A 27853-nucleotide genomic window follows, 5' to 3' on the forward strand; every position below is an offset into this window, starting at 1 on the left:
GAAATTTGCCTTAGAGGAGGACTTTTATATATATATATATATAACTAACCCAGACTTGAGTTACGTAGAAATGGAAACTTCCATGGTTAGCCTCACGGTCAGTGAACTCTAACCCATGATCCGTCTACGACTACGGATATTTTACGTCAGCACTGTGGTCGGTGCGTGCCGGGTGTGAATTTGTATCAACCAGCCATTGCTGGGATTCGAACCTGGTTCACCTCATTTGAAGACGAGCATTCTATCTCCTGGGCCACCACGGTTCTAGTTGAACATTTTATTTTATTTTATAACCGTCATTGAGCAACCGACCTAATTTTGGGTTTACGACTACTAATGTTCAACTCCGTAGCCTTGTAATTTTGAACAACCCAGAAGACAAGAAAACTCCAGTCTGTTGTTAGTATATGTTAAAAAAAAGGAAATTATTATTCTCCTTTTATTTTTATTGCTGAATTAAATTTCTTTTTCGTTTACAGTGTCATAATTTTAATAAAATACTTTAAAATATCGCTCACAATATTCACCTTTTTAAAGAAAGCGTCGACACACTATGGGAAATCTTCAAAGGTATCTTGTAATTACTGCATATACTAAAGTTCAATATTCTGCTTCTAAATTAATCTATTATTCGGGAATCGGGTCTAATGCTATGCGCACTATACGCAATTGCGTAGAAATAACTTATAAAAGCTTTATTGCCATTAAACAACCATATGACCATGATACGCATAAAACCACCAGTATTGTAAACCCAAGACCGTTGGTTTCGAATCCCGAGAAACCCTTTCGTGGGCTATGTGAATCTAAAACTTAATTACAAGCAAAATATATTTCCTTTTTATTACAAAATTAAAAATCTTTTTTTTTTCTTTTACAGAATAAGAAATTTTAATAAAATACTTTAAATCATCGCTCTCGATATCCCTCTTTAAATAGAAAGCGCCGGGACTTTAGAAGATTTCTAAATTTTTTTGCGTTTTCAGCAAATATCTAAAGCCTATATTTTGCTTTTATATTAACCTATAATTTTCAAACTTGGCCACATTTATTATTTCAGTGTACTTAAACACGAGGCCACGCCACAAAACTTTTGACCAAAAACTTGAGGCACAAGCGGCCTAATTGTATTATCAATCTTCTTTTTTTAAGAGTTTTATGCATGTACATAGAGAAATATATTTTGCTTTTTTATTAACCGTAAATTTTTGGACTTGTACCCAATATGGAACTTGTACCAAACAGGAAGCCAAGCCGCAATATTATAAACAAATTATTTGAAGCACAGGGAGCTCAATTGTAATACCAATCTCCATTTTAAAAAAATGTGTGTGTCTGTCTATGTGTGATTTCTGTAGATGCGTTAAGGCCTTTATTTTGCGTTATCTTTAATTTTCAAACTTGGCTCCATAAATACGAGGCAAAGCTGTAAAATTATTTACAAATTAGTTTGGGTGCCAGGGACCTAAATATAGTATCAGTCATTTTTTGGGTGTTCTTTGCTTATACGTTAAGACCTATGTTTTGCTTTTCTATTAATCTATAATATTCAAACTTAATTGTTTTTTATTTCCATATAATTATACACGAAGCCAAAATGCAAAATTATACACGTATTAGTTTGGGCACAAGGGGGCTTGATTATAATTTCAGTACTTCCTTTATAATTAAAGTATATAGCTTATGTTTTAGCAATCATCCCTTAATATTAACCCATCATTTTAAAACTTGGTCAGATATATTTTTATGACGAAGTAAACTACGTCACAAAGCCATAAAATTACAGACGAATTGTGAGGTTAATTATTTTCTCTTTATTTTTCTTTTTATTGCAGAATTAAAAAAACCTTTTTTCTTTCTTTATTAAAAGTATCATAATTTTAATAAAATACTTTATAATGTCACTCTCAATGTTCACTTTCTTAAAGAAAGTGTAGGGATACTTAAAAAAAATTATATATATATATATATATATATATATACAGTGAATTCGCGATAACTCGAATCTGACAGGACTGACGAAAAACTTCGACGAATCGGAAGTTCGACTTACCGTTAGTTTCGGTTTTGAACTTTCAAAATTATTATCGGATTATTTAATTAATGCTTATTAATTACAAATCTTCTAAATGCTTACAATATTTAAGATCATTTTTCTGACAAGCCATTTACGATAAAACTATTTGAAGCACTTTATGATACCCTGGTCCATCGGCTGCAGTTTTGCTGTTGTGTTTGGCGGGAGAAACTGCAAGTTAACTGCTTTCAAATTAGGTAGATCACTATGCGCTGTGCATTTATCCATAAAGAGTATCACTTTTCTTTTTTTAGCGAAGAATTTCCGATCCAATTTTCTTACATAGTCTTCAAATAAAACTGATATCATCCAAAACTTTTTGTTAGACTTGTAATCCAAAGGATACGTTTTTACATTCTTGAAACATCGGGGATTTCGGTATTTTCCGATAACAAGTAAGGGCAATTTCTCTGTCCCAGACGCATTTCCTCCAACTAGGACAGTCAAACGTTCCTTGCTCATTTTACCCCCCTGAGCAGTTTTCATCTTAAACATCATAGTCTTATTTGGAAGACATTTAAAAAATAAACCCATTTCATCAATATTAAAAACATCATTTTAACTGTATCCTTGAAGTAAATTTGGTAACGTTTCATTTAACCACTGTTCACATACTTCAAGAGGGACAGCTCTAGCTTCTCCATGAAGAGTGCGAAAGGCATTGTGTGCGTGTTGCAAAGGGAGGGGCAAGATATCAGCTCCTAGGTTTTTTTTTCTTGCTTTAAAAGATCCAAAAAAAATCGAGTTAAAGGGAGTAAAATTCGAGTTATCGTACTTCGAGTTATAGAGAATTGACTGTATATATATATATATATATATATATATATATATATATATATATATATATATATATATATATATATATATATATATATATATGGCCTCCATCTTTTTTTAATTATATCCTCTAAATTCGAAACTTGGTCAGTTTATTGATTTATTGGAATTACATACATTTACAGGCTTGTGTGCTCAATTTAGGCTTATAATCCTTTCTCAAATAGAGGGACAGGTAGCACAATATAGATAAGGACAGCCGAAGATGATACATCCAGAGTAATAGTGGTATTCGAACCCGCTACCTCCAGCATTTGCACAGTGTTTGCCTTGTGATACAGGGAGGCCCCCTTGGTCAGTTATTTTGTTATAACGAACTAAGCTAGAACACGGAACCGAAAAATTATATACAAAATTGTGGACGCACAATGGGTCATAATTGGTTGCGCTCTAGGCAAATAAGCCAAAATTAATAAGAAGCTTAAATCTCGTTAAGCAGTCAGATGACCATGGTCTTGTGATATTATTTGAAGCCACCAGTCCTAAGAGTACGGGTTCGTATCATGTGGTGCTTGTTTACAGTATAAATGAATAAAAAGATCAATTATTATCCGGATCCATCAAAAAATTTCAATTTTTTTTTCTTCTCTGCATATACAATAAGATCTGTCTTTTGCTTTTATATTAACCTATAATTTTCAATTTTACCCCAATTTATTATTTCAATATACTTAAAGACGAAACCAAACCACAAAATCCCGTTTATGGATTAGTTGGAGCACAAGGGGACTTAAGTGTCAGGTCAACATTCATTTCATAATAGAAGAATATAGTTTATAATCTAAATACAAACAATGGTCTATATCTGCGCTTAATAACAACCTATAATTTCAGAAATTGCTCAGATGTGTTGTTATAATGTACTAAACTACCACACCATGCAGTAAAACTATAAACAAATTTGGTAGTTGTTTACGTCGCACTAGAGCTGCTGAACGAGCTATTGGTGAAAGTCTGGGAAACATCCCCGAGAATGATCCGAAGACATGGCATCGCAATTTTGATCCTCTGCAGTAGGGATGGCTCCCCTGCTTTGGTAGTCCGACCACCTGCCCCCGAAATCGAACACTTTACGGTAGAACAATTTAACGTAGACCGACTTCGCTCACCATCGGTCCCAACGCAGACTGATCAAAGTGGTCACCCATCCGCTTACTGCCCGCAGCTAGTGATGCTTGACTTCGGTGTTCTACTGGGAACCAGGTCTTTACGATCAGTCCATTGCGGGACATAAACAAATTAGGAGCCTTAAAATAGGGCTCCCTATGCGAATACGCAAGAAACTAGATTCACGTTAAACATCTAAATGACAATATTCCTGTGGTGCTGTTTAAGTCATCGACCGATCTTCTTAATTCAGAGAGCACGGTTTCCAACCCCCCAGTGCTCTTTCGTAGTATAAGAGAATAAAAAGGTTTAATTATTAGGGAAATATATTTTCTTTTTAATACAGAATTATAAATATTTTTTTTCTTTTATGGGATGAAAATTTCAATGAAATATTTTCAATTATCACTCTCAATATTCCCCTTTATAACGAATCAGAACACTTTGAAAAATTTCTAATTTTTTTTGTGTTTTCTACATAAAGTGTTATAAGTGTTAAAACGTCATTCAGTTTTAAAGAAATGTTTCATGCTCCTCTGACACAACGTCCGAAAAGCTGAATAACATTTTATATAATTTTATAAATCAACAACTAATAATTTAAGATTTTTTCTGTTTGCATTCATTTACAAAGCAATTGCCTATAAAAAAAAAAAAGACAACTGGACTTACCTTGTTAGTTGCAGTTTTTAATTGCAATGAAATGTAAAAAGTGTAAGAAATTCTATTCAAATAATCTTAAATCAGCTTAATGGAAAAAAATATCCGTATTGTCTCAATAAGCAATCTATTTCTGTAGTTACCTTACGGTATACCGGGCAATGGCATTCAAAATTAAAAAACTGTAGGAAATACCGCGCAATGAAACATTAGTGGAGGGTAAACCACCCCAGCATACATTTGCTAGGAATTCTCTGCACTGATGTTTTTAAGGTTAAGTATCACAACCTGGGATACACTTTTTCGGTATACCCTAATTTGATATCTTTGTAAGGTTAAGGGCCTTTTGTTTTTTAAGGTAAAACTACCACTTTCTCGGTATACCCTACATTGATATCGTTTTAAGGTTAAGGGCCTTTTGTTTTTTAAGGTAAAACTACCACTATCCGGTATACATTTTCCAAGTATACTCCACCATGATGTTTTTTTTTAAGGTTAAGTGCCACTGTCTTACTGTCCCGCAGTGGACTGATCGTTAAGACACGGTTCCCAGCAGATCACTGAAGTCAAACATCACTGGCTGCGGTCAGTGTGCAGCTGGGTGACCACTTGGATCTGTCTGCGTAGGGACCGAAGGCGTGCGGTATAAGTCCTCGTTAAACTGTTCTACCGTAAAGTGCTCGATTTCGTATGCAAATCGTCGGGCTACCGAAGCGGGGTCGCTATCCCCTCTGCAGAGGATCATAATTGTGATGGTATGTCTTCGGATCGTCCTCAGGGATGTTTCCCAGACCGTAGCCAATAGCCCATTGTGCAGCTCTAGTGCGACGTAAATAAACTACTACTACTACTGCCACTGCCTTACTATAACTTTAGCGTCACTGCCTTAATATGCATTTGCACGGTTTACATTTAATATACTCCTCCGGGATGTTTCCCAGACCGTCGCCAATAGCCCATTGTGCAGCTCTAGTGCGACGTAAATTAACAACAACAACATTTAATATACATTTGCCCTTCTACAAACTGCACAAGCAGATCGCCTGCACAACAATACCCAAATATCTTTCTATTTGAGTTTTGCGACTTTTGTCTTATGACGAAAATGTGAAGAAATATACATATAAAAATATCTCACAATTTCAAAAATTAAAAACTGAATTTTTTTATGTAACATTCAAAAATACTGCATTAATGTAATTTATCAAACTTTTAAATAACATTTATAGTATTTACATGAATTGATTTTCTTCTAAGTTACAGATTCCTAAGTAAAAATCACATTTCTACCATTATTTACAGTTTGAATCTCAGGCGGATATATAGTTAAAGGTATTTAGTTTAAAAATAAACTAAGAAAAATATTCCATACAATGAGGGGAAACAAATATCTTACTTTTCTTTAAGAACTTTAAATAGTCAATAATTATTTCCATTTATGAGGTATGAGGTAATATTAAATGAAAAACAAATCATCGCGAATAAAAATCAATTTTTACTCGTTTCCACCTTCATTGAAGTCCCATTATTTTACTCTTTTTTTTTTTTATTTCTATAAATCGTTCCAAATGAACGGTTTCTACGTGATAAAAGATGAAAAATCATTTTTGACATAATTTATGATAGCACCGCAGGAAGTTTCAAATCATATAAAATCTGTAGAAGTATTAAAGAGTAGTAATGGAAGAAAGTTGGTGGTTTCAATGCCTAAAACCAGAGATTGTTTGCAATTTTTAGGATTATTCGAATATGCTGTCACATTATGAAACGAAACTCAAACTGTTGTCTTCCATGCATATTAAAACGGTAATAATTTTTATTTCTGTTCTTTCATTTGCATTATTTTAAGGTATAAGCGAATTCTTGACTCCATTTTTTAGAACATGAATATTTAAAATCCCCCCAAACTTTATATTTTTTTATTCTGTCACTAAAATTGTTTTAATATTTAAATCACCTTCATTAAATCCGAAATTCACTCAATGTACAAACAGTCAAAGCCTAAATCTTTAGAATTCATAAAATGTCTTGGTATGTTACATTTATTAAAACTATATTTAGTCAATCAACAAGCAGTTGATGTAATTAAAAATTGTCTTTGTGTATCACACTTGTTAAATCCAAAACAGTGGTTGAGTTTCAATTCATATTTCAAAAATATTTAGGCATAGAATAATGATTAAACTCAAATTTTATTAAACTTTCGAACGATTGCTGTATAGTAATTTATAATTCAAAAAATAATTGTAATTTATAATTTTGGAGTATATGTTAAAATAAACAAAAATAAACAAAACCGGACATTTTCTAATTTGAATTACTCGATGACATAATGAAACTAACAGTTGCAATAAAAGCAAGTAGCATATGTAAACAACCTGATATACTTTATATTAATATCAATTATTTTTACTCGTCTTCCACATTTAAATAAACATTTTAATTAACATATAAAATTTCATTAAAAATACATTTTAAACTATTAATTGATGTGTTCTGTGAATTACAAATTTATTGTAAAACATTTTCTGAAAGTTACTTCTGTGAGATAAAAATGTTTCATTGAAAATATCAGCTGAAAATACCCTTTCATGCTTAAAAAAAATATCAAAAGAGTAGGAAATTCTTTAAAAAAAAACTTTACACTCCCATCGTGAAATGCCATGAAGCATTTTTCAAGACACAGCTGTATGCCAGTGTCATTATAACTACGAAAAGCCATTCTCCATATTCTGGATAGTATACATATATTTTTCGATCGATTACGTTCATCATTAAAATTTAATATAATATGAAAACTTTTAAAAATTCCTTTATTAAGAAAAAAAGAAAACGTTTTTTTCCCTGGAAAAACAAGCGTTTTTTTTTACCACCTATTACTATTTTAACAGCAACACAGAAGGATGCAGGTTTTGTAGCCGAAACAGCCGAAAAGGCCCTGCACTTAAAAAGCTCTTTCAATACCTTATAAGAGTACCAAAAAACAAATTTCTTACAAACAATTTAAAAATAAATGAATAAAAGAAGTTGCAAGGTTTGCTGCGTTTTACTGTGAAGGCAGCGAGTTCGAATTCCATGGTAAGCCTGGCAATATCTTTGGGCTACCCATTTCGAAATCATGCTATCTGTTCTTCAGTTTGACACGAGATTTTAAGCTGTTCTAGGAATGAGGGCACAAGCCTGCATCATCATCATCAATATTTATCTGGGCGCCTGGGGCAGTTAGCGACCTTTATCCCATTCGTCTTGAATTGTGATCTTTAGGGTGGTTCTTTCTGGTAATTGGAATGCAATTGGACTAAAAGGAATTTAAATATTTTGAATTTTAGATAAAATTACGTCACTACAAAAGTAAGCTGCCATCGGCCCTGAGGTTTATGTCTTCTCTTAAGTGCACAAGCCTGCATACGTATGTGTAACAATAAATATAGAAGTACTGGGTATACACAACTATTTTAAAATTAGTTACGAAGTTTGGGCAATAAACGGCGCAGTTAACTTAGGTTGTTGTTGTTAATTTACGTCGCACTAGAGCTGCTCACTGGGCTATTGGCGATGGTCTGGAAAACATCCCGGAAGATAATCCGAAGACATGCCATCACAATTTTGATCCTCTGCGGAGGGGATGGCACCCCCGCTTCAGTAGCCCGACGACCTGCGAGCGACGAGCACTTCACGGTAGCACAGTTTAACGAGGACCAATACCGCACACCCTCGGTCCCTACGCAGACTGATCCAAGTGGTCACCCACCCGCACACTGACCGTAGCCAGTGATGCTTGACTTCGGTGATCTACTGGGAAGCGTGTCTTAACGATCTGTCCACTGCGGGACGCAGTTAACTTAGGAAAGTTGCAAATGTTTTTTCAGGCTCCCTGGCCAAGCGGTATCACCCACGAAAGGTGGAATCACACTATTACCCTGGATGTATCTCCATGATCTCCATCTCGGTTTTGAGCGAGCTATCTGTTCTTCTACTTGACAAAGGTCTACAAGCCTTAATTAAGCACACAAGCCTGAAAATGTATACACGAATAAATCCAATAAACAATGTTTTCAAAGCAGCACCTTCTTGCAACAACATTTGAAAAAATGTACTTATTCCTAGGCCCATTGTGCATGTATGGACCATTGTGCAGCAATATTGCAACGTAAATAAAGTACCTACCTATGCCCAGGTAAATGTTCCAACTTAAATAGGCTGCAGAAACAGCATAGCCTGTAAGGTTTTGCCATTCAGCAATGCTATCTGTAAGAGTAAGTTGGTAATTAATTTTGAAACTTTGGGAGAATTAACAACTTATATTATAAGCTGAATGAAGCAAGCCTTATATTTATTTATTCCCATTGATTTTTCTTTAATTAGTTTTCGAAATTTTTGAAGCGCATTTGCAAACCACTATAGAGTTTTTCTTACTTCAGATGAGCATATTTGCTTGATGGGGCTCTTTTGTGATTTTGGGACACGAACCTACGACCTTCACCTCCTAGTCATCTTGAACAGCACTCAACGCTTTAATATTTTATATCGCTGCAAACAATACAGCTTTCATGGGTTCTCCTAAGCCCTTCTTTTTTTGGTTCACTACATTTTGAATTGTAGTTTTCGTTCGCAAAAAAGGCTCTTCCCAGTAAACACCAAAGCCAAGTATTACTGGCTGCTGTCAATGAGCGAGTGGGTGACCACTTTTGTCAGCTTGCCAATGATAGAGGTTACACGGTATCGGTCTTCGTTCAATTGTTCTACTGTAAAGTGCTCTACTTCTTGTGCAGGTCGTCGAACTTCCAGAGCAGGGGAGCCATTACCTCTGCGGAGGATCAAAATTGTGATGACATGTCTCAGGGATGTTCCTCAAACCGTCGCCAATTGCCCATTGTGCAGCTCTAGTGCCAAAGAATATACACAGGGGAAGACATATACATATAACTTCTATTTACATAATATAAACCAGTCTCCCGAGGTTAGGTATAAGGGAAAACACAACATTTAGGAACACGACAGAGGAGGTCCTTGAAGCGGTTTTGCACCCTCCTTAGGTGAAGAAGAAAGTTTCTATTTTTTATCGTTGGTTTGCTCTGTATTTTTTACACTATTGATAAACAGCACTTTAGCATTCAAATAGAGTCTCGGTGCTGCCATCTAGTGTGGCAGAAACTAGACGTCCAAATTAACATGGCCAACGGTATCTCACCCATTGTGGTGGTCCTGAAAGAGTGGATACCACTTCTGGAGAACGCACTAGGTCTGCTCATCGGGAAGATTGATTGTGCAGCTCATATCAGAAATAACAAAAGAATAAATAAGTAGTACTGTATCATTAATTAAGATATTTCTTTGAGAATACATTTGCATAATCCATGCTAATTAAATCTGCTAATACATTTTGTTTTATAAAGAAATAATAAAATGACGGTTGGCGAAAAGCAGAGTACCCAACCATGCAGGTAGAGTTTTCCAATAATCGGTTCACCGATGACGTACCTCCCGACTGTCTTATTCCTTCTTATGCCCATGCGCTGGATCTTAGTTCAAATGACACTCTGCTAAATCTGAGTATGTTGCCCTGATGTTGCTCACCCTGTAAGTTTTTTTTTTTTTTTTTAGTATAGCGTATCGCACCGAGCAGTTCCCCACCTCAGTTACGTTTTCGAAAAGCTAGACTTCTTCCCTTTCTATATTCTTTGACAGTTCGACATAAATTACAACAACTGCTACTACTTATTGATCAGCCCAAGACTATAAGTTGTCACAAAATCACCACACAAAACACAATATTCTTGGTTTTCCATGGCATACCAAATAAATTAAAACTCATAAAACTTTTCAATTATAAATAGAATACTTTCACTATATTAGAAAACTGAATGTTAACTTCGCTTATCGAAAATAATACCGAACACATGTACTTCGAATGAGATTTGACAAAGCAAAAGTAATGCAATGGAATGATAATTTTTGTAGATCAACAAGAAAAAGTTATCACATAAATTACTGCTGTTTCCCAACTAAGCACTGCCCCTGATACTGACAAAAAGTTTGGAATTATTGACTCTAATTTTTCCATCGTTTGAATTCCATTTATCTCCCGAAAACTTACCTCAAACTCGCCTCACATCTTCCAGAGTTATATGTTTTCATCAGTCAGGAAACGATTAGAACTTGTACTTTCATCAGTCACATATATCCAATGGAAATTTAGTCCCGCAATGGACTGATCGTTAAGACACGGTTCCCAGCAGATCACCGAAGTCAAGCATCACTGGCTGCGGTCAGTGTGCGGGTGGGTGACCCCTTGGATCAGTCTGAGTAGGGACAGAATGTGTGCGGTATGGGTCCTCGTTAAACTCTTCTACCGTAAAGTGATCGACTTCTGGTGCAGGTAGTCGGGCTATTGAAGCGGAAGTGCCAACCCCTTTGCAGAGGATCAAAATTGTGATGGCTTGCCTTCCGATCATCCTTTAAGTGCTATAGCTAATCAGAAAAAGGGTGAAAGGTGGATTAACAGTAAATTTTTTCCGATTAAAATATTTATAAATTCTGTAAGTAGTGGTCTGGAAACAATCGAAACTTGCTATTACCTAGTTAGATGACAGTCTATTAGCTAGTTAGATGAGATCAAAATTTTGATTTCGTGTGGTTCGCAAATACGAAATAAAAAAATACCGTAAAAAGAAAAGAGTTAGAAACATTTTAATGAGCAAAATTGATTCCACGTTATTGAAACGCTATTTTCAACTTAAACGAATTCAGAAACCAGCGTAATTTCTTGAATAATACGAACTACCTTAACATTGTTAAACAATTTCTTCCAGCAATTCCAATTAAATATTTTTGTTTCCTAAAATAAGTACGACGTTTTACGACGTAGTAACAAAAATCTAAATAGAATTAAATTTGTCATAAAATAAAATATTTACTTCTTTCGTCATGCGCTCTATGAATTAAAACCTCTTGCAATATTCATTCTATAATAAACCGCAAAAAAAAAATTCTAATAACTCCAAACTATTTAAATATTAAATCACGTGATATAAAATTAGTCATACTGAAATGATAGAAGACTCTTCAGAAGACATAACATATGTTGTGTCTCTTCATTTTTTATTCCGTCTTTTTATCATTAATACCCGGATGTCGATCAAAGTCCATTTACTACGTATTCTAAAAAAGGTGTTCTAGGTGTTCGTTACATTAATAATTCTAGTTTTGTTTACGAACCAAAGCTTTGAATAATGTTATAGGTAATTCATCATATGCTGAAATTCTGGATTTTTGTTGTGAAGTTTCTCCCATAATGCATTACTAAGAATAAGGTAAAGTATTGTTCCAATTATTTTTATTGACATAAAAATTGTTATCTTTTTTCCTACACAGGTGCGCGATACAGTTACTTCAAAAAAGATAATGTATGTATTGATAATTACATCTCTTTGTTTATAATAGTCATTCTAAAAAATTCAGATTATTAAACATTCTTTTTAAAACAGGAAATTAAACATTCCTCTTTGATAAGTTTTAATAAATACTTCAATTTATTTTTGATAACTATTAAAAGTTTCATGGTTGCTTATATTGGGAGTTATCCAAAGACATAGTCAATTTTTAACTGCTTAATTTCAAATTTGATAATTCAAAATTTTCTACCCTAGTTTATATTAAATCTAAAGCCGTTTTTTTACTGTTGAAGTTACGGCAAATTAAAGTTTTAAATATGTATTCAATTAATATAAAAAGATAGCTTACTTAACTCATAATGTATTATTATATCGTTATATATAGCCCAAAATGTGAGTTGGATATAGCATATTTTGAGAAACAAAAGTTTAAATAAATAGAAACCTTCTATTGTATTACCTACAGTTCAAATTGTATTCTTTTTCTCAATTTAAATGTATTTTTTTAAAATAAAACTAGCCTTATAAAGAAATTGTTTGATTACAAATTGTAATATAAAATGGGATTAAATTTATAAAAAAATGTAATATATAGTCTAATTTGAACATGTTAAAAAAAATTTAAGCAAAACTAACCATGTATATAAAGAAATTTTTTGGATTAGAAATGATTAATATAATAATGACTTGGAATTTATGTTCAATATAAAAGCAAAAATATACTTGTTTTTAAGGAAGAAATACAAATTTCTAAAAAAAATATATAGTATGGAAGTTGTGAAAAAATGTAGTAGAAAATTTTATTATGTTTTTTATGACGGAAACTGAAATTATTTTATAGCAATAGAAATAATGCAAAACGCTGAAAATAATTTTAACATGTTTATCGCTGTAAAGAAATCAAAATTATTTTATTGTAATTTTATGGAAGTTATGTAAGTAGATCTACGAATCTATTTTCACTGTAATTTTCTATAATTTCTAACTTCGCACTAAAAATTAAAAGTATAAGTAAGATTTTTCTATGCTTGATTTATTAAAACTTCGCTTACATTTTAGATTTTTACCTTTACTGTAAGCAAAGTTAGTATTTCAGAGAAATAATTTTAATTTTGTTTGTGTTGAAATCTTATTTTGCTAACTCTGTCTCTAATTTGAAACGTTTGGCTCTATATTTCTGAATTGACTAATTTTGAATTGGTTGGAAATGTTCAAACAATTCAGTAAACATTCTTAACATTCTTTGTTCAAGCTTTATATTTGAAAGGAGTAAAAATTTCGAATTTTACACATTTTATCAAATATTGTATCATAAATATTCATAACAAAAACGTGTTTATAATATCCTATTTTAAGTTTGAAGCAAATATTTAAAAAAAAATAGAAAACGATTCCAAAATGCATCTTTTTAAACAATTTTTACTATTATTTTCTTGTTTATTTCATAAAATAATATAAAATAAAGGTAAAAAATTAGTTACTTTTTAAGATTATAAAATAAGACACTTATGATTTTATATTGCCTTCTGTACGAGTTTGTGATTTATTTATTTACTTCGTTCATAGCTCGTGAAGTGTTTACAAAATATGCTAACTTGCTGGTATAAATATGCAGGGTGTTCTACCATGACTGCCGTGAATATGTTTTTGAGTAATAGTAAAAATGCCGTTGAGAAACATGCAAGTTGGAGTTGCATAGTGATATCTGAGGAAGAAAACGGATACCAAACTTATCTTGCTAAGACATTTTCACTATTAATTAAATCAAAGGAGAGTTTAATCTTAAAAAAATCATTTTATTTAATTCGTTTTGCCTAGTGTCCTTGAAAAAGACTGTTCCCTTTCACGAAAAAGGAAAAAGTGGTGGCACAAGTGTTTCATTATTAGGATTTGTTCCGCAGAAACAATATAGTTTTGTCTACCATAGTATATTAATAATATAAATATTTATATTTGGGCATTAAAAGCTAAGCACAGTTCCGTACAGAAAGTAGAGAAACAGTATATAGAAAGAAATATGTGCTGGTTTTAAACAAATAAGTAGGGGAGAGTCGGGTAGCCCCGCCCAGCTGGTACCCCCGCCCACTGTCAATTTCATATGTATAGAATATTTTTTCAAGTCAATGGGCCATCGGACATTAATTGTTATATTAAAAAAAGATTATTTTCGAAGTCTCAAGTATTTATGCAGCTGGTAACATGGTAAACAATAGTTTTGAAAATATGTTGAATACAGTAGTCATGAAATTAAGAAACATTGGTTGAATGTTTCAATTAAACTTCATTTTAATACTAAAAAAATAATTTTTTCTATACATACAGCATTAAAGTATGTAGTCTTAAGTTTGATTTGCACAAAGAAAGAAGTTTGTATGTGAAAAATTGTTCGAGTAATTACAAATTTACAAAAAAAATTGGATTTTGGGTAGCCCCGCTCACATGATTGTCGGGTATTACCACCCAATTTTATTTCGTCGATAAATGTACAGTTGCAAAGATTATTTTATTGCTTCAAATTTGAATGCTATATGCATTTTTAACAACAAATATTGTTGTTATTAAATGATTGTTATTAAGTGATAGAATTCACTAAAAGTATATAAATATGTAATAAATAAAATAATTTTGTGATAAAAATGATAAATGAGGTTTATCTATTGTCAATACATTGGTCATTTTCATTTACACCTGAAAAAACAGTCAAAAAATTTAATTTTTGCAACTGGGCGGGGCTACCCGACACATTTTGAAAAGAGCTGAAAAACATGTTTTTTTAAATTTCTATTTTTTTAAGTTAAACTATTCCTTTTTGTGGTTTATTCTTTTTGGATTATTTAATTAGATGATAAAACAATAGAAACATACAAAAATATTGATTATTACTCAATATTATACAGAAATATAAGCAATACTCCTTAAGTAGGTGGGGCTACCCGACTCTTCCCTACTACCGCATTTTCATCTGTTTTTTTCACACATAGTTTTTCATGAATTTGTTCGTAAAAAAGAATAACACTCTTGCAACAGTCAGTTTATAAGTCAGGGAGGTGAAGCTTCCACAATTTCGAGGTCAACGGCATGATATCATCATGGCAGTGTAATCATCATGGCGCACCGGTCGCCTTTACTTCCCAGACTAGCTGAGACCCAATGAATTGAAGGTGGGAGGGTTTTAAAGCTACTACAGGAGCTGGACACTCGACCATTATATAATATTAACCTGTTTATAATTTGGCCTCAAAACGTTTTCTCTATTTGATTTAGTCAAACATTAGCTACATTTTGGACGTAATGCAATATCTCTACAAAAAAATTTATCAAAATCATGCGTCATTCTAAGAAAAAAAATAATATTACAAGTATATTTGTTAAAATATTTTCGGAAAACAGATTGATTAAAAATAAATAAAACAAACCTGACTGGTTTCTGGACATTAAAAAAAAAAAAAATTGGAGTCAGATTTGAAAAGAAAAATAAATAATAAAAAATAAATAGATAAAACGTTACATTTTAACCGAACATTTGATACATTCAAAAAATTGAAAAGAAAATTATATTATCAAAATTTTGTTTTTCTAATGGGGCCCATGCTCTCATTCGAAAATTTCAAGAGAAAGTGATACTAAAAAATAATTTCTGTTAAATTTGTGCCAAAAAATATTTTCTTGGAAGGAACCAATTCTGTAAACAAACTTGTTGGCACTGATTTGAACTTAAATTTTTATTAACTACTTATTTTCTGTTATTCACGCATCATGCTTTCATTCCTCCGCTAAATTCAATTTTGATTTATGAATTCAATGCCTTTCAATACAAATAAAAAAAAAAAATATTCAACGTACCACGCTGTTCAATTCAGAAGATGTTTCTTCTTTTTTTTCCTTCTTTTTCGTAAAACTTTTCTTTTCCATTTGCTAATATTTCGATAAATATTTTCTAACAGATTTTCTTTCGCGTAAGAATGGCTCAATGAATATTCTTCTTTTTTTACAAAAAAAAAAGAAAGAAAAAGGTTAAAGGTTCATATCCTTGTAATGATTGGTAAATTCAGTGTTTCCCAAACTTAAAACATTTTTGTACCCTTTCTAAATTTTTCGTAACCCTGTGTACCACTAATAAGAAAATAAATGTATTTTTTTGAAAATATGTTTATTTTTCTCTTTTGGCACTAAGTTTTTTTAGTAAACTTATTTGCATCAGCGAGAAGGATGATATTGTTTTTGCTATGATAACAGTTATAGGGATGAAAATTATATTTTATAAAAATAAGTAGAAAATAGAAGTCAAAATAAGTAGAATTTATTACAAACCTTTACTATAAAAAATTGTACAAAAGTTAAAAATCACACCTGGCTGTTGGCACCATTAATTATTAACTGTTAACTCTGCAAAAAATTACCAATAGAAAAATACGTAATCGTAAATTTTCATGGATAGCTTTGTTTTTAAATAAAAGTTTTTGAAATTTTCGTTTGTTGCAAGATATTTCGCGTAAGAACTCATACCCCTGCTAAACTGTTCCCGTATCCCTGAGGGACCACACTTTGGGAAACACTGGGTTAATTCATATACTGTTTTCAACCTGCACTATCCACAGTGATGAGTCAGAAAATCCAAGATGAATCATGTTTGAAAATATCATTTTATTTTTTATTACCATAGCATTTCTGTGAGAGGATTGAACATGTATTTGTTTCATTCAATTGAATAGCATTCAATGCATTTTCATACAATATTTTCGAAAAAACTAGTTTTTAAAAATTTGCTATTTAGAAGTTCTTATTCTGTTTCAAAAATACATTTCCGAAAATTCTTCAGACATAGTCAGGTGATGTTCCTTTATAGCATTAAAAATGCGAATTGGATACCTGCAAGCGACGATTCAGCAGCCAATAAGGCTTGACACACACGCTTGACGTCGCTTGCAGGTATCCATTTAAATCTTATCCGAAAATTGATTAAGCATGTTAATGAACCAAGCTTTGTTACTATAACGTGTGCACGCCATCTTATTTACACACAGCCAAGCTTATTTCTGTGGTCTTCTTCTTCTCGAGTTTCAAGTACCCAATTGTATGCTCGAAATACTATTTATTTCACATTGTATCTGTTATAAATCTAAATTTAAACTTATGAATATTTTGTATTCGTGATCGCAACGCTCGAGTACGCCGTCTAGCGGGAGCCTGTAAATATCGGACATTAATTTATCACGTTTTCATTTAGTTCCATCAAAGTCATTGACTGAATCAGACGCCATTTTTAGCAGCAAATAAGTAACAAAATTTCCCTAAGGAAAAGGCCGAAGAACTTGAAAAAAATCTCCAAAATATTAGTAAATCTTTCAGGAACAGAACACGCCAAACATTTGAAGAAAAATTCCTCAATAATTTTTAATTTCTATTATCAACAAACTTGCAACTGATGACTTCCGATTTCGGATACTGTTACAGATGTGTGTATTAAGGTAAAATGCATTTCTTCTGTCTTCAATTCATTACGAATTAAAGTGAAGTCAACATTGCTTTCGTCATTCCAGTGAATAAATATGAATTCAGAACATACAGAATTGTAATAGTTATAACATATTCTTCTTCGTTATAGAATAGTATATATTTCTGTATCCATATAATTCGGAAAACAACAATAAAAAATTATCCAAGTTACTTGAAATAGTGCCATTTGTGCTGATTCTTAATTAATTTAAATCGTTTTCTTGGTAAGTTTTTTTTAATTTTGAAAGAATAAGTTCAACTAGAATTCAGCTATTCTGTTTTTAGCTACATATTCAAATTCATATCAATTATAAAATTTTGCTGTGTAGTATGTTATCTAAAAGTAATGAAGGTATAAACTATGTATCTATTATTTGAGAATAAAGTTTTCAAACAAGGAACTTATCATTTTGGAATTCTCCGGGAATCATAAATGAGGTAAGTGCAATGATTTTTACAATAAAAAATTTGCTTGTAAATATTTTTTTTTCATTTGATGATGGTTCTCTACAGAATGGTTTTTTACGTCTGATTAAGAACTATAAGAATAATAAAAAAAGAAACAATATGAAAGTTTTTATTTCAATGTTAATAATTCTTAAAATCGTTTTTTTTATCCTAAGAATTCTTTATTTTCCGTTTTTTAGTTTATAATTTTTTTGATAAAAATTGTTCTCAAAATACTTTTGAAAAATTAAATGGTATAACATTATGTGTTTATGTATACTTCTTGTATATTCCAATGTTTGAAATAATATGATTCAGAAAAGTATGGAATAAAAATTCGGTACTTACGACGTATTAACGCCACCGCCGCTACAGATTTGGCGGTTTTTAAGTGCCGCCAATCTACACTTAAAATTTTTGCTACAGTTCATAAAATAAAACACTTTATTTAAAATCAAAATAGTTAATTGGATTTCGGTGGAAAATGAGCCGATATAGAGTTTAGCATAGATTCAAAACAATCATATCGCCATATGAACTCTGATGAATAAGATTCCAAATGAAATAACATTTCCAAAACGTAAGTTTGCCAAGATAAAGTTTTATGTTGTGGGAATTGGTACATTTTCGTTTTTTCGGTAAAATATTTCCCTCCTGAAAAAATAAAATTGCATCTTGTTTTGTTTTTGGCAAATCCCAAAGACGAATTTTTGTAGCACTAAAAATGGCGACAAAAAAGAATTGTTCATTTGTTTTTGTTTCGTCAGCATTCTTTATTTTACGTTTCTTAGTTTCTAAATAATGATTTTTATTGAAACTTGAAATTTTTTGATAAAAATTGTTGTCAAAAAACGTTGTTTACAAAATTAAATTTCATAAAATTATGAGGCTTATGTATACTTTTTGTTCATTTTAATTTTTGAAATAATATGATTCTTAAAACTATAGAATGTAAAGTTTAAATGGGCCTTTCATGTTATATCATTACATTTAGTAATACTATTTATCGGGCATTAGGTTTTAACTCTTATAAGAATATACATATTTTTTTCTGTTAATGTACAAATATTTTTCCGATGTGTTTTGGATATTCCTTCTCTAATAAAAAGAGATACCATTTTGTTTTCGGTTGTACAAGAAAGAAGATCAAGCATTTTTCTTTTTTAAATTTAATAAGCCACATTAAAGAAGGAACGTTGCAATGCTACACGCTACATTAACGACGTCTCCAGAGTAACTGAATGACGGTTCATATGGAAATCGCAGGTAAGCGTCTCATACAACAACGCCCCCTATAGTTCGTTGCGATCGCGAATTCTCTGAACTAAAAAAAATTTTTAGTCACGTGATATGATTTTGTAACTGCTAAAGTAGAGACATTCCATTTTAAAATTACTTTTTAATGCATTTTTTTGCGACTGTGTTTATTTTTAGAACAAGTCTCCTCATGAGTTAAATTACTTTTTTATACCTATCTTTGTAACTGTAACTGTGTTTATTTTTAGAATAAGTCTCCTGATGAGTTAAATTACTTTTATATACGTATTTTTGTAACTGTAACTGTGTTTATTTTCAGAACAAGTCTCCTGATGAGTTAAATTACTTTTTTTATACATATCTTTGTAACTGTGACTGTGTTTATTTTTAGAATAAGTCTCCTGATGAGTGAATATGATGCTATGGGTGTTATGGTGTTTGAGCCTGAGCACAGTTTACGGTGTAACTGATTTCTTCCTGGAATATCCAAACCCACAGGTCAAGTGGAGATTGTGTGGTCAGCAGAAAGCTTCATATATCTGTGATCCTAACTTCATTCTAGACCGTGGAGATGGTGTGTATACCAATAAAAATCTTTATTTATTAACGGGCTTTGCTTACTGATATAAATTGTATAGGGATGTATAATTTATATTAGTAATAATATTAGTAATCAGTAATCCAGGGTCACCAATTGGGGAATATAGAACACTAGAAATTCTTCGTGTCTTGAAAGAATGGAAAAGATATTGTGGCGTCAACACTGTATGTCAACAGAGAAGATAGAGGTTTTTTAGTTTTAAAATAGCACTTAAATCACTAAAGTTTTTAATTAAGTTACGCTACCGAAAATGGTTAAAGAGTATAGTGTAACAATTAATACTTTCCGGGAATTTCATGGAAACTTTAATCGAACAAAAATCGGAATTGTAGTCTAGCTTTCGGAAAAACTGAGGTCGGAGTTGGTTTCAAACATTTTTCAACCATTGACTCCACAACTCTAATCAAAGCTACGAATGCATGAACAAAACTGAAAAGCATATATCAACGCAAACAATAAAACTAAAATGTTTCCATTTTTTTTATTGCTCTTCCCGGTTGCTTTACATTAGTGGATAAAGCAAAACACATTTTTAGATGTTCATCCCATCAATTTAACTGTATTAAAATAAAGATTAACTGTAATTAACAGTATCATTTGGTATGGTGCTGTTGCTCCATGCTGACCCATGATACTCAAAATTTACTATTGTCGAGCAATTTTCCCCATTTTCCTTCAGTTTCTGTTGATCGTAAAAATCTTGATACCATAGTACAGACAGTAGTACATGTATTTGTACATTTGGTACCTGTTAAAAAAAGCACAAATGTCCACAATACCATAAGTACTAAGTACCAAAATTAATAAAGTTTCAAGTCATCGTTAACAGTAGGAGGAAATGATTTTTTACGATTTACTTAAATGAATGCCTTATCTCCGTTGATTTTACTTTAAATAGATAACTTATTTTTCTTTATGTCAATTAAAATTAATTTAAAATTACTTAGTTTTATAGGAACACGCTTTGAAAGCACAGCTATAAACAAAATAAGCATGTTTAACTTTAAAATTACTAATTCGGTGAAGTAGCCTTCAAATGGTATCAACGTTGATCACAGAACTTGTGAAAATTAACTAAGCATTAAAGAAAGTTCCATGAATTCCTGAACAGAATTGTCTGCAGTATAATCTATAACAAAGATTGATGCTAAACCAATGGGGAAAATTCAACATAGCGTAACGACATCGAGAACAAACAAAATACTGACTAAACACAAAAGAAAAGTTAAAAAAATGAAAGACACAACATCATCGTTCTTTGGCACAACATTACGTATCCATGTTTCTACACTGCCTCCAAAGAAAGTTAGCGAAAGGTATAGTTTATAACATATTAATCCAAAATTGTAATGGGAGAGATTTATTTATTAATGTTATTTATTAAAAATAAGAAATGATGTTTCAAACGTAAAGATCTCTACAATAATGAAATATTGTCGAGATCTTTGCGTTTGCCTTGAAACATTAGGTTATAGGGACGTATCAGTAAGTGAAGAAATGTTTTATGTGATATAGAATAGCCTTATTTTTGTTACTTCTAGTGGAAAAACTAGAGATGCTTGCCAAAGAAATGAAAACTTCCACCAAATGCCTGTGTTCAGCATGTCCTGAGGACACTAACGTTCAAATTGGAATCTTCATTAAATACAATCACTCAAAAGAGTAAGAAAAATTTCTACTTTTATTATAGTAGTACTCATGAAATAGAAGTGCGCAGTGAAATTCTGATAATCCGAGTTCCGATTGTTTAAAGTGAATCGGAATCCTATTTTTTCTTAATACGAATTGAGAAATGTTAAATAAAATTCCAAAAAACTTAACTCGTGTCGAAAACCAGACTCAGTTTTTTATTATTATTATTTAATAAATGTTGAACAGTCGATCCAATTTGAAGTTAACGACTTTCGATGCTCAACTTCGTTGCTTTGTGATTTTGCATCCTACCCTGAAGACAAGGGAGCTCCTGAATAAAGCATTTAGACCAGGAGTTTCCAACTTACACGAGACCGGTTGCCACAAAGAAAAACACCAGTCAAATGGCGGGTCGCAACTTTATCAAAATTTTATATAGGACTCTTTTATGTTTGAAGGAACATTAAATATTACTGTCAGATTTTTATCAAGTTGTGCAAAACAAAAGTATTGAATTACAAATTAAAAAAAAAAGTAGAAAATATTTATTTTAATATTAAAAATATTTAATTGCATATTAAAAAATTCTGGCTAGAATAACTTTAATGTGCGCCTATGTATTAAACAATTAATGTGCAACAGATGTATAATTGTTAAGATATAAAACCTTAAAAAGAATGGTATTAAAACTTACATAGTATCACACAAAATGTTCAATGAGAGAATTGGGAAATTTACAGATGTAAATAATTTCGTCCAAAATGATTGGTTTCAAAAAGTTAAATCGGAGAATTTCTTCGAGAAAATTTATGATACACACAGGCTAAATTATATTCACAAAATACAAAAGAAACGAAATAAAAAAAGAGCAACATACACGATTATTTTTGTATTTCAATAAATATTTTCTTGGCTGCAAAACATGAGAAATAAATTTTTTTGCTCTGTTGGTATGTTAAATTTTGCAGAAACGAAGAAATTAGGTATTTTTTAACGGGAAAAGTATTTTAAACCCATATAGATTTGTTACGAAAATTGTCCGCAAAAAAATTACAACTAATATATTTTAGTTCGCGGGCCACAAAAAAGGCTTCGCTGGCCGCCAGTTGATAACCTTTGACTTAGACTAACTAGCCTTTGTGGAGGGCTTTTTTGATGGAACTAACCCACATTTGCGTTATATGGAGAGTAAAACCTCTCACGGTTAGCTTGATTGCAAGGTGATTCTAACCCATGATGCGTCTACCACTGAGAATATTTTACGTCAGCACCGTGGTCGGTGATTGGCGAGAACAGAATTTGAAACAACCAGTCGCCGCTGGGATTCGAACCAGGGGCACCGTGGGAGGCTAACGCTCTATCTCTTGAGCCCATAAGGCTCCTCAAACTAAGGTTTAATAAGCTTTTTACCCGTAACAAACTTTTAACCCGTGATAAAAGTATATTTGCATATTAAGATAAATGACCTTTAGAGGCCTCTTCCCTTTCCCTCTTGGATGGAAGATTTTATTTCTGTTTTCTCTATTACCCATTGGAAAAATGGGTGTTGTTTTAGGTTTGATGGCGTGCGCACCTTATTTGGACGTCATAACTCTTGTCAACTGTGTTCAAGAGTAATAGTAAACAATTTTCACTTTATTAGATGAGGAGAAATTGCGCTGTATAGGTTTCGAACTTTTATGAATTTCTTCTCCAAATTCTCTATTCCCTAATATCACGGAATAAACGAAAATAAATGTTCAAGCAAACATCTTATTAATTGAGGCATGATGTGTATACTGATGAAATGATCAGGAAGATGATTCTGAAGTCAATACTATGGGAATCGCTAGGTTTCAAAACTAACCAAAAAGCTAAATGAATAATGAGTAACTCTATTTTTTTGTCTCATTCTGTGCTTAGGTACTAATAAAAAGTATTTCTTTTAGGACCCAATCTATAGTATGATGCTTGTTTATGTGATATTTGTTGTTTTTTTACGTTGTTGAATTTTATTAACTTAAAATATCAATATTATGTTTGGAAAGCCCCCTCAAAAGTACTTATATTGTTGAAGGAAAAATAAAACAGGATTTCTAAACTATCGAATCAGTTTCATGAAACTGAGAAATTGTCTATTTTTATCATACAGTATTGGAGCAATAACTTCCTTATTCAAAAACTTCTGCTTGCTTTCAGGCTTACTGTAGAAAATCCAGGAAACAATTTAGCAGAAATGATAAGAAAAACATGGCATCTTGGCGCATGTGACGACGACATCATAATTGTTTTAGTCACGCAACTAAATATAGTAAGTTGCACTTGATTTAATTTTAAATTTACTCATACCATGTTTAAACCTTGCTGTTGTTGATCTTGTGCAAATTTTTTACCCAATTTAACTGACCCCAAATACCCAACTTAACTGATATAGTAGCCCAAGCTGCATATAATATTAGATAACACCATCCAACCAGCAATTCTAACGTTACTTTACACGATTGCGAATGAAATATCAAAAAGTAAAAAAAGAGCTTTTTAGTTGCACTTTTTTTTGCTACATGATTATTAATCAATAAGTATTAAGCCATTGGAAACTCTCAATAAATCAAAGAACTTTTTGAGAAATTGGCGTTGTATCATTTATATCAAACTAATTATATTATTTAAGGCAATACCTTTTTTTACGGTCAGAAGATGAAATCTTATGGTCGGAATGTCCAAAATGTGCATGGAATAAAAAGAGAAAAAAAACATAATAAAAGATCTAGAACAAATGACACAAAAAAATGCGACAGTGAACAGACAAACTCTTGCAAACCTGCAGATTTTTAGATGATAAACGAATTTTGAAACTTACTAGACTCTGAAAAAAAAATTCGAATGTTTTTAATCTTTAAGATGCGCTCACACTGAGTTAAATCGAGGCCCGCAAATTCAAACATAGTGAAAATGACAGATTTTAAATCGAATATCTATAATTACAAGTCTATAATTATTAGACTTTGACGAATAACATTTTTATTAATAATTTTGACGCATAATTATAATTTATTACAGCAAATAGTAAGAATAATAATGACAAATAATAATCATTTATTATTAAAAATTAAATTAACAAAATTATATATTGCACAATTTAAAATAGCTTTTTAATTTTTTATTATTTTAATTAAAGTAGTTGTATCCATTAAAATGTAAGAAAACTTATAATACTGTGTACTTATACAGAAATTGGACAATCTCTATCTTGTATCCGGTGCAATGTCAGAAAATAAATCCATTTTGGAAAATAATTTTTGAATTATTTAAATTTCTGAAACAAAAGTTTTTTTGTCCTTTTTAATAGGTCTAATTTAACACTTTAAATTTAATCTACGAGGGAAGTTTTATCCATTTTCTTTCTTCCACAAGTTAAGGATTACACACTTATTTTAATCCCCTAGTCAGATTTTGCTCATTTGTTTTCATCAGTATAAGATTTTACATTTTTATTTTCTTCCTCTTGTTAATTTCCTCACATTTATTTTCTCCTTGAATCAGATTTTACATCTTTAGCTGCATCCTCAATTGGGCACTTACAGTAAGTGATTATGACCTAATAGCCATGTGATCTATTTCAGATTTAATTAGATACTAAGTGACGTCATGCATGTGTCGAACCAGATTGGCGTCTGAATCAACAAATGCCACAATTTATCCACGATGACGTCACTTGTAGGTATCCAGTGGGATACCTGCAAGTGACGTAGTGTGGGTATCTCGATCGTGATTGGTTGTTGAAATGTGGCATTTGTTTGCGTTAGCAACTACTCTTTCGAGTAAGCCAAGCCCGTCAAATATCGATTCTTTTAAGTAACACAGCCTATATTCTTTCACAAAGTTTTCAATTCTACCACTACATATTTACTCAAAGACTTAACCCAAAGACAGGCACGAAGCCTGTAGAACATAAACAAACTTATTATACATCGAAGTTATCAGGTACACAAAACAAAAATATATCACTCTTACAATAAAATGCATAAACAAATAATAAATCTAAGTTAAGTAAAAGAAGTATACTAGAAAGAATTGTATTTCAACAAATTTGATGTTTTTAACGGCTTTGTATTTAATTAACTTCCCGTTAATTAAAATTTTAAGTAGAGAAACTTAGCTCAACTTTAATAAGCCATATTACTGCTTACGTCATAAGTCACATGAGTGGGTATTGGTTGTCTTCTTCTTGGAGTGCAAGCACCCAATTCAGATTTTATGCATTTATTTTCTTCCTCATTTCAGATTTTTATGTATTAATTTATTTTTACTCTCCAGACAGGTTTTAGCCTGGGTTCATCTGTGCAAACTATCCTACCAGAAGCGACAGCAGCTCAGATTCTGCAGGACTGTCAGGTCCACTTTGATTCCGGATACTTCTACCAGGGACTGGAATCCATTGTCAATTCCTTTAATGACATCATCATCCGGGAACAGAAGAAAAGTTCCGACAGTTACCGTGAACTTTTGATTGGTCTCTTGATCGGCTTCGCCGTGCTTCTCGTCATAACATCTTGTGCGTTTGCATTCCACTTCCGACAGGTGAAAAGAAGAAAGAAAAGCTGCTCGGTAAGAAATTAAAAACCATATGAAATATGGGGGGGGGGGAAATCCCTATGCAGAAAAAAATTTACGACACATATAACGTAATAACGCTAAGTTCTTATACAGAGAGTGCATAGTAATTACAATACCTTAAGTATTTAATCATAATTACAATGCTACTTTAATCAGAAATAGAAAACAAACAAAATAATTTATAATAACGCAACTTGTGACCCAGATTCGAATCCCAGTGGTTGGTGGATACGGATTCCGCATCCGGCTTGCACCCATCCCAGTGCTGACGTAATATCCTCAATGGCAGACGGATCGTGCGTTAGAGTCCCCTTGCCATCAGGCTAACTGTGGGCAGTTTTCGCAGTTTTTCTTTCCATGTAACTCAAATGCGTTCCATCAAGAAGTCCTCCAAGTGGGAAAATTTCTCCCAGAACCAGATCCAAGAGTTCCCTTGTCTTCTGGATTGGATACAAAATTACAATTTTACGGAGTTGAACATTAGTAGTAGTAAGCCCGAAATTGGGTCGGCTGTTCAACCGCGGTTATAAAATGAAATATATCTTTTCGGTATTTTTCTTCTCTATATTAATAGCGCACCATTCAAACTTTTCAAAAAAGGTTTTTTTTTTTTTTCAATGATAAGAAAATAATAATTCACTTGAAATTGTAAGCTGGTGTTTTGTTAAATTTTAACCATCAATTAAAAACTCTTTCAAATAAGTAGCAGGCCTCGTATATATTTATTTAAATTATTTATACATTAGTGGTAGTTTAAAATCGTATAGGTAAAAATAAAATGTGATCACATGAATTTTAAAACTAAATTTAAAAATAAAATCGTTCGATAGAGTTTGCAGATATGTAATAGGCCCTTTTTATAGCTCCCTACTGTGATTACAATAGTTTCAGGAGCATTTAATCATGAAATTTGTTCCAGGCGTCCCATGCAGCATCCATTTTGATAGATAGAAGAAAAACACGCTTTTCAGTTATTATTTTTGTATATATATCGAGACTTTGAGCCTTTGTAAGCGATTTCGATCAAAAATAACTCTGATCTATTTTTTATCAAAGAATTTTTCTTTTATTTTAATTTTTTCCACCTCATGTTTTTATTATTTATTTTTACTCCCTCCAAATAGAAAAGTTTGCACTCCACTGCTTCAGTTTAAATTGTTAAAAAAAAAACATTAACAAAATCTCATTTCTTCTGATCTTTGAATTCAAATTAATTATGAAACAAACTATTGTGGTCGCAAAATTTATGAAACAGAAAGATAAAGACAATAGATATACAAGTAAGGAATAATTTCAGAGTTAAAAACATAAAAACAATCTTGAAATAAGTAGAAATGTGTGAGAAAAGTTTCATTTTTATCGGGTATAATTATTAAGCACATTTTTTTTTCTTTTTCAGAATATCTACGAAAAAGATGTACATCAACGCAACAGAATGAATCGGCCAGATGTTGATGAGCAACTTGAGAGACTGAACAAAAAATCTGAAATGGATAGTGAAGATGTATGAAATTCCTTTCTCTCATCCCATCATTGAAATTCCTTCTTCTTATTCCATCACAAGATGGCTCTTTTTCATCTACGATGTGTTTATTCTTAAATATTCATCTTCAACATTCCAAGATTAGTTTTTAAATTTGTCATTCTAGTTCCACTGAACTTTATTGCAACTGTATTATATTTCTTAAATAATTAAAATATTTGTGAAAGTTTGCTTTTTAAATGATGGCAGTGTGTTTGCATTAAATA

At 31.8% G+C, this 27853-nt stretch overlaps 1 protein-coding gene across 2 annotated transcripts; it reads left to right on the plus strand.

The window, feature by feature from the left end:
• The first annotated feature begins 11571 nt into the window (after positions 1-11571).
• Positions 11572-27827, plus strand: LOC107442500 (uncharacterized). Of its 2 annotated transcripts, none has more exons than XM_043052201.3 (6): positions 11572-11994; positions 19667-19849; positions 21418-21538; positions 23687-23798; positions 25805-26095; positions 27504-27827. In XM_043052201.3, exons 2-6 carry the CDS (start codon positions 19690-19692, stop codon positions 27612-27614), a joined length of 795 nt encoding a protein of 264 aa, XP_042908135.2. In that variant the 5' UTR covers positions 11572-11994; positions 19667-19689; the 3' UTR covers positions 27615-27827. The 2 variants fall into 2 exon arrangements, with proteins under 2 accessions (XP_042908135.2, XP_042908136.2); XM_043052202.3 differs by lacking the exon at positions 11572-11994 and adding an exon at positions 12001-12087.
• Positions 27828-27853: the final 26 nt, after the last annotated feature.

This window comes from Parasteatoda tepidariorum, chromosome 8 (assembly GCF_982258835.1).
Source record: "Parasteatoda tepidariorum strain Cologne lab strain chromosome 8, Ptep-v5.0, whole genome shotgun sequence".
Taxonomy (NCBI): Eukaryota; Metazoa; Arthropoda; class Arachnida; order Araneae; family Theridiidae; genus Parasteatoda; species Parasteatoda tepidariorum.

Excerpts from the sequence above, each read along its gene's own strand:
- LOC107442500 (XM_043052201.3), top strand. The coding sequence starts at position 19,690 with ATGATGCTATGGGTGTTATGGTGTTTGAGCCTGAGCACAGTTTACGGT. Across the intron at positions 21,539-23,686 it reads AAATACAATCACTCAAAAGA|GCTTACTGTAGAAAATCCAG; the intron begins GTAAGAAAAATT and ends GCTTGCTTTCAG. Across the intron at positions 26,096-27,503 it reads GAAGAAAGAAAAGCTGCTCG|AATATCTACGAAAAAGATGT; the intron begins GTAAGAAATTAA and ends TTTCTTTTTCAG.